The sequence below is a fragment of the Camellia sinensis genome, chromosome 13 (assembly GCF_055761805.1).
Source record: "Camellia sinensis isolate YWXY chromosome 13, ASM5576180v1, whole genome shotgun sequence".
Classification (NCBI taxonomy): Eukaryota; Viridiplantae; Streptophyta; class Magnoliopsida; order Ericales; family Theaceae; genus Camellia; species Camellia sinensis.
This window is the reverse complement of record NC_138973.1, coordinates 18,419,216-18,427,343: the sequence shown is the minus strand read 5'-3', so window position 1 is coordinate 18,427,343 and position 8,128 is coordinate 18,419,216. Positions and strand designations below refer to the sequence as shown.

Here is an 8,128-nt window from a genome sequence, read left to right as displayed (position 1 = left end):
TCACACAGCCGATAGAGAGTCGTTGGACTGCCTTGAATGATTTTCTTTGTATCGCAGAGATAGGTCAGAGAGGTTCTTTTGAGAGAGAGAAGACAGAAGATGCGTTTTCAGAGAAGTTTTGAGAGAGAGAAGTTCCAAAACGTGTTCTGAGATGAGTCTCAGAGAATATTTCAGAAACAGGTTTGCCAAACGTGTTTTGGTACTTTTTTCTCTCAAAAATTGTTTCTGAAATACAAACTAAACAAGCCCAATATAAATGATATGAAAATATGAAATAAATAAATAAAAATATATATTTCAATAAAAAAAATATAACAACATAATTTATTCATTTATGTGATTAACGAATTATTGATAAAAATGACTATAAATGTTATGAAAATTTAAATTTTCAGAAAATCTAATTTAACAATGATATTGAATTTTTTTATATTTTTTCTAAATTTTAAAAGAGGTGATACTGTACATTTGGGCACCACCTCACATTTAACTGGTGGTGGTGCCCCAACACTTAACAAAATATGCTTTCTCTGCACGATGTCAAGAATAATGTTATTTTGTGAAGCGCTTAAGATTATTTAGACATATTTTTTGAAAGTCATGTAAATATGTAATTTATTTATTTATTTATTTTTAGGAAAGATAAAACTTGACTCAAATTTTTAAAAAAATTATATTCATTTAGTCAAGATAGATTAAAAAAGTTTTAACAAAAAACTTAACTCAAATTTGGAAAAAGAAATATAAAAAAACAAAAACAAAAACAAAAAACAAAAATAAATTAAGAAAATAAGTTGGCTTCTTGGGCGGACTAAAAAATAGTTGGAAAAATTACCCGTAAGTCCTGTTTGAAATATGTGTACACTATTTAATCCAACAATTTTTTGAGTAGACCCAAAAGTCCTACACATTTTCCTCTCTTTCTCTCTGTTTTCTCTCATTCTTTACGTTTTTCTATTTTTTCCTACGTTTTCCTCTCATTTTCTTTGTCATATTCGACGATCGATGTGATCACCTTCTTTATTCTCTTTCGCTTTCTAATATATAGTCACCGATGACCGACGACCACCATTGATTGGGTTCACCGGCAACCAGCAACCACCGACATCAACTCGTTACTTCATCTTCACTGACGGCAAAAAAGATGAATATATCTACTCAGATCTACATGAGAATCGACTAGATCTAAACCATAAATAGTTGTCGGAGTACAATATTCTTTCTATATCTATTATTTCTTTCGATTTCTTAATTTTTCTACATTTTCTCTGTTACACATGTCTATTTTTTTGTTTTAATGAAGAAAAAATCCAAGTTCTGAATAAGTTGTTTTCAAGTTTTAGTTACAAGCGATGAAAACTGTAAGCTTTTTTGGTGCTGAAATGAATTATGCTTTAAACCTGTAAAATTTTGTAGTTTCATAACATTATTTAGAAACTGTAAAATTTTGCAGGTTCATAACATGTTTTCCAGCTTAATAGAATAATGCTTTGAAATTGTAACATTTTACAGTTTCAAAACTTACTTTTCAATTTGATCAATATTACAGATTATTTGCTTAGTTGTTATGTTTTTTAACTATAATTTTTCCAGTTATTCCTTCTTCTTTTTTCCCCTGCAATATTTTGAATATTCCAGTGAGTCTCCGATGATATTCTTGACATTTTCCAGTGACGTTCAGAACACTCTAGCGAACTTCTGGCGATGCTCAAAACACTCCAGTGAATTTCTGGTGATGCTCCGGCGACTTCCGGTAATGTTGAATATTCCGGTGAGTCTTCGGTAAGTCTTATGAAAGTCGTTGGATGTAGCAACATTTTTAAAGTGATAAAAAAAAAAAAGTGTTTTTGGTAATAATTAAAAATATGTAAGACTAATTGAAGCAAGTATTTTGTTTTGGAATTAGATAGATTTTGAACTTTGTGTATGAAACTTATTGACCCAAAATAGTTTACCCTTCGATTCTGAATTTTGCTGGGAGAGCTTTAGTCAAATGGCATGAAGGCAAAAGGCATTCCATTCCAGCATTTGAAAATGGTGATGTAAATCTTTTGATGCACTACTTGTCTGATTGCAATCTCATTTTATAAAATTTTCATTATTGTTTGGAAGCCCAAAAAAAATCAATTTTGAGTTTGTCATGAACCCAAGTGTTAGTAAAAATTATGAAAATGGGTGCAAACACCAAAGTAATTTGCTATAATTTACAGCTCACAAAGCATTCTCAAGCAGAGACAAAGAAAAGAGACTCAAATTGCTATTCACAAAATTTCGTTACAAATTTGCTGCCCGAATTCTCTAATCCTTGTACTTGAATTAAATACAGTAACAAAAATAGAAATTAAAACTATTTACGGGTCACCAAAATCTCCAGGGATCCTTGTATGGAGGCACATAGTTTTCTGTGGGAGGGAGAAGGCGAAAAGATGCTGCAGTTTTTTCCAAGAACGGCCCCATCTGTATCACATAGAAGATTAGCATTAGTCATGAATTTTTATTTGTTTTGATTTAAAGACAAAGTAGAAGAGAAGCAAAATCTTATGTCGCAATGGATTCAAATTGCTCCATTTTGTTTCCCATATGCTTTGAAGATACTATTCCATGGTGGAGTGCTCATGTATTTTCGATAAATTTGAACGAATATATACAAATTTCAGAAACAGAAAGACAGACTCACAACATTCCATTGCTTGTTAAGAGTTGAAGCACTCAGAGAGTACAAATAACCTGCAATCAAGCACCTTTGAAGTTAAAAACATAACAAAAGAACATATATATATGTGTTGAAACCTAAATAAAACACACACAACATCAACCAAAAAAATAAACATAAAACAGAATTTCTATTACACCAATTTAAATTCTTCTTTTTTGTTTTCTTGGTTTGATCTACCAATGTAAGTCAACGGCGTTTCAAAAAGACCAGCAATAGATCAACCACGGTGAGCAAACTCAGCACAATTTTTCCTTTACTTTTTGTTTTCTATCCACTTAGATGAAATTTCATGCAAAAAGCAAAAGCCAATTCAACACTCTTTATCATGTTATTTTCATTTGGAATTTACCAATATCTCCTAAATTTTATGAAACCATCAAATCAATGTTAACAATCATGTAAATGGAAAAGATATAGTTACATAATCATGTTTGCATAACAATGAATAGTAGAACTGTGAAATAGGGTCTACCATCTCGTTCACAAGTAGAAGAAATGTAGTGCCGAAAAAGATTTGATTCTTGAACCTGCATGCACATAAAACGTGAACACATGACTCCAGCATTTATGTATCTTTCTGCTCTGATCTTATATAAGTGAAGTAAACCTTACAGTTTTCGTTGGTGATTTACGAATGAGGTATTCACAATACCAGTATGGCTCTCCATCAATCTGAGGAAGAAACAGTAAGTTCCGCGTATGCATATAGAAGAAGTAAAATGATGAAAACACTCTAACCATGCTAGCCATTATTATATTATGAATATTCTTGATTTAAAGTTACGAGTGCCATATAGCAAAGCAAAGTTTGGAGAACTCACTTCAGAAGAATGTGTGTCAAGAACTGAACTCTCAGCCATCCGTTGACTTGAGGTGATTCGCTGGCCAAAAAACATAAACATGCGGTTGCAATAGTACTGAGATTAGAGGGTTAACTTTTGGAGGAGACAAGTACAATAGACCCAAAAAGGACTTTGCCCGGTGGACATGATCATTAAAAGTAGAAAAAAATCTACACCAATGAAATTTCTATATCAATCATTAATTTAGAAGAGGCAGTGAATTATCAAACAGCTCAAAATATAAATTTATTTTTAATGTAGATGACTGGTTACGTTGTTGTCCACCTTGAAAAATTACCACATAGACTATCATAATTATCAAATACATTTAAACTGTGAAGAGACAGGTGGGCAAATTACCAAAGCAGATTTGTCAGATAAAACAGAATCAGCAACATCTTTTACACTCCATGTGCTCTTGTCCTTTGATTTCAAAAACTGTGAATTGGGGGGACCTATCTGAACCAAGGATTGAAAATCAACAAACCTTAAAACCTTAAAATAATAATAATAACAAAAAAATAAATAAAAAAGAACCATAAGGATCGCACTTAATAAGAGTATGATCTTATTGGAGTTACCGAAATAGAAATGATGAGGTTATCAATGATGTCCACACGCTCGGACACGATGCGTAGACGCGCATCAGCTGTAACATGTTGGAAGCAATATCTAGTAAGTTTTCTGTAGCATGCATAAAAGCTCAGGCAATTTAAAATCTGATATAAAACCAATCCTTTATGGTATTTCTGTAAATTCCATATTCCTTTGTGAAAATTGATCAAGGGGAATATATCTATCTATAAATCGTTAAGCATGGTTTCAATCTTCTGAGAAGTTCAATCTTTCCATTTGACCAGTAAAACACATTACTAACTTACGAGTGAGTGGTGCAGCTGATGAATAACGCTCTGGCTTTCTGGATTCCACCCTGCAAATGGATGAAACGAGTTAGGTTTCTACATGTTAAGTATGCTTGATAACCAAGAAGTGAACTTATTTGTATTCAAGTGGAATAATAAGAATAAGGGTCTGCTTGGATGTCTGCTTTAATTTATCACTTTTCACGTAGCCTTTAAAGGTATAAATTCATCCCTTGATTTGAGCCATGTAGGATAACGGTAGCCATCACAAAATTGATGTTTGGAATCCTGAATTTTGTGAATTCAGGGTAACCTAAAAAGAAGCATATGAATGATACTTAGGCCTCGTTTGGAAACAAGTTTTTTTAGTAACTTTTTGACTAAAATATAATGTAAAAAAAACTAGTATATTTGGGATGAATTTTTTCACTTTTTATAAAAAAAAATGTGAAAAGAAATAATATAAATAATTAAAAGTGGGTAATTTGACAGAAATGCGACAGACGGAAGATTGATGCCAAGGCTGCACGGCTGCTGCCTAGTACATATAAAATAATATAATATATTTGAAAACATATAAAACAATATAATATATTTAAAAATATCAACTCATCTTGTAGGCTGCTGCCTAGTACACTGTGATAGTACACTGTTACTTAGTACACTGTCACGGTGCATAGGTTTATAGGATAAAAATTGTAGCCTTTTTGGTTTTTTTGGTGACTTTTTGACTTTTAGGCTAAAACCACCACTTGCCAAAGGAGGCCTTAATTTTATACTAGCTTCATTCAACAGGTTGGACTTCTTTCTTACTTATCATGAAAGAGATCCCATGCAAGGAGATGTATTAGATAGCTTGATGTACATTGTTGGACCCATTTCACAATAAATAAAACTTTTCAACTGATTGGGACTTTAGCACAATCTGACATAATTTTAAACAATGCAAATTTAGATGTTTGAAAATTTAGCACCTCTATCCTATAAAGACAAAGTTATGGAGGATTTTCAACTCACCTACAGGCTACACATAAACCATTCATTTGAAGTAAAATTGTTGCTCTTCAACTTTAATGACAGTGAGCATTTAAGAATAAAATGCATTTCCGTTAGTTGCATAAAATGCCTACCATTTGAAGACAAACTTTCTAGATGGCAATTCTGCAGGGTACAAGTAAGAATAAGCATTTATGTCATCAACCATTGAAGTCATTTTCACTTCTTCAGTGGCACTGAACCCTGCAACAGTGATTAATGCAATGTTGATGAGGAAAACAAACCAAAACAGAAATTGAGCAATCATGTTTCCAAAATGACCTCAACCCATCTCGAAAATAAATAAATAATGCAAGCTTGTCAGTGTCATAAATATATATTGTTGATGTCAATGAATATCATGTAAGGTTTACACAAAATCTAACACATAGGAGAAGAAATGGAATTAGTGGGAGATATCCCTCCTCTTGTTTAATTGGGTAATAACTAACCGTTTTATAGTAATATTTTTTTAATAGATAAGCTAAGGAGGCTTGAACTTGAGTATTTTTACTGAGGGAATGGGACCTAAGTCATTGGGGTGTCCTATGGAGGGTGACCTTTCCTTCTTGTTTGGTTAGACAATAATTATAAAGGAAAGGGATGTGCATGAACTGAATGAATAACAGAAATAAGTTTTACTCTTAGCAACTCACAAACTAAGGGGTATACTTTGTAGTAAAAAATTATCTTAATCAAAACCTCCATTTCCCTCCTCTCTATTCAGTTTCTCTTCCCTCCTTAAAAACAATCCAAACATAGTGAATAATAAATATCGACCCTTTTCCCCGCCTATCCTTTGTTTCTCAAAAACCTTCAATCCAAAGATAGTGTAAGAGAAACTACTAATAAAAATTAACCAAAATCATCTCCAATTCTTCTTATAAAACTGCAAATTTGTCATTATCGCCAAATTATAAATTAATAAAGTATTCAATACTCTATCATTATCATCAAGATATATTACTAACGGTATGAATTTAGCAATCGTTAAAAGAATCCAGAAAACCCCATCTGAAATTTGTCAGGCGCTAAGAAATATAATATACCCAAAATTCAAATTCAAATACTTACAATAACCAAAGAACAAACAGCCAATGAATTGTGAAATTGGGTTTACCTGACTGTGGAAAGATCAAAGCAAGTGAAGAAGAGAAACCAAAAAGCATCAAGTCCCTCCTGAAAAAAATACCATTTTGCAAGGTGGCATTTGAAGGAGCGCACAAGCATACTGGAGTTTTCTCAAGTAATCTGAATTTCTTCTTAACTGAATCAACCCTTCTCCGATTTCTAAAAACCCAACCCCAAAAATCAGTAAAAGACCAAATGCATATACATAAATACATACACACATGTAGAGAGAGAGAGAGTACCTGAAGAGGGAAGCAATTGGAAGAAGAGGATGGTTGGAGGTAGAGAGAGAATGAGAGGGAAAAAGAAGAGATGTTGCCATGAAGAGAGAGATTAGAGAGCTCTCTCGCTCTATTTCCCCTCCTTTCTCTTCTTTTGTGGTCAGCTCAACCACTCAGCTTTCATTAGCCACAACGGGAATGATAGAAAGCTCTAAATATAGAGCTCTAATGATGTGTCAAAACAAAAAAAAAAATAAATAAATAAAATAAGGCACAAATATCACATTAAGGTGGAATTTACCTTTTTATTAGAGCTATTAGAGCTCATATATTAGAGGTCTAAAGCATTTTTGTTACCCATAAATGGAGTTTTTTTTTTTGAAATATTCTAAAAAAAAGAATAATTTTAAAAATAGATTCACTTTTCAAACGGATTTACTTTTCAAACTATCTAAGAAATTAACCTATTTTTTAAAATCATATTTTAAAATATGATTTTAAAATTAAAATTTGACATCGCATGTTGAAAATACAATTTCAATTTAAAATTATATTTTTAAAATGTAATTTTAAAAATCAAGTTAATTCTCCAATAGTTTAAAAAGTGAATTAATTTTCTAAATTATTTTTTTTATAGGATATTTATTAAAAAAAACTCCCCATATATGCTGTAGAATTGTATTTAATCTTGAATGCAAATGAAAAAAAAAAAAAAAAAAACATGGGACTATTTTGCATAAATGAAAAAGGGTGAACCTGTTTTAAAATTTATTGAAAAATACAGTTGCCGTTTGACAATTTAGTTGGGATTAAAAAAAAAGTATAAAAGGATATAATCGATAAAATAAGTTAATATGATAAAATGTTACATTCAAATGATAATTATTTCATTTTTTCTCTCACAACTATTGCATCCAAACAAAAAAAATTAATTTTTTTTCCTAAACGGAGCTAATTTAGTCAAAAAACCAAGCTAAGTTAGCGCTTCTCAAATGAAACTACAATCAATTAGGGGTGCAACTTGGGCGGGCTCAATCTAATCAACCTGAACCCTGCCTGGTTTTTTTTAGGGTTTGGACAAGATATTTTCAAATTCAGTATGGATTTGGGCAAAAATTTAAAAGCCTGAATTAAATTTGGACGGGTTTGACCAAAGACATCAAACAATCCGAGTTGCCCAAAGCTCAAATTATATATATATATATATATAGATATATAAAAATATTAAATATTCATATACATTATTAGCCATTACATGATATTAAAGTAATTTAGATTATTAAATCATATTGAATATATATTATATATACAAATAATACA

At 31.4% G+C, this 8,128-nt stretch overlaps 1 protein-coding gene across 1 annotated transcript; it reads right to left on the bottom strand.

Annotated features, from left to right (window-relative positions):
- Positions 1–2,233: 2,233 nt before the first annotated feature.
- Positions 2,234–7,520, bottom strand: LOC114310986 (psbP domain-containing protein 5, chloroplastic). The gene is made up of 11 exons (XM_082903456.1): positions 6,830–7,520; positions 6,577–6,746; positions 5,552–5,660; positions 4,440–4,489; positions 4,140–4,207; positions 3,919–4,017; positions 3,538–3,597; positions 3,329–3,388; positions 3,189–3,243; positions 2,678–2,727; positions 2,234–2,457 (listed from the first exon to the last, which is right to left on the bottom strand). The coding sequence occupies exons 1-11, from the start codon at positions 6,907–6,909 to the stop codon at positions 2,359–2,361; spliced, it is 900 nt and encodes a 299-aa protein (XP_082759582.1). The 5' UTR covers positions 6,910–7,520; the 3' UTR covers positions 2,234–2,358.
- Between the last annotated feature and the right edge of the window lie 608 nt (positions 7,521–8,128).

Excerpts from the sequence above, each read along its gene's own strand:
- LOC114310986 (XM_082903456.1), bottom strand. The coding sequence starts at position 6,909 with ATGGCAACATCTCTTCTTTTTCCCTCTCATTCTCTCTCTACCTCCAAC. Across the intron at positions 4,490-5,551 it reads AGAAAGTTTGTCTTCAAATG|GGTGGAATCCAGAAAGCCAG; the intron begins GTAGGCATTTTA and ends ATCCATTTGCAG. Across the intron at positions 4,208-4,439 it reads ATCAGCTGCACCACTCACTC|CTGATGCGCGTCTACGCATC; the intron begins GTAAGTTAGTAA and ends AACATGTTACAG.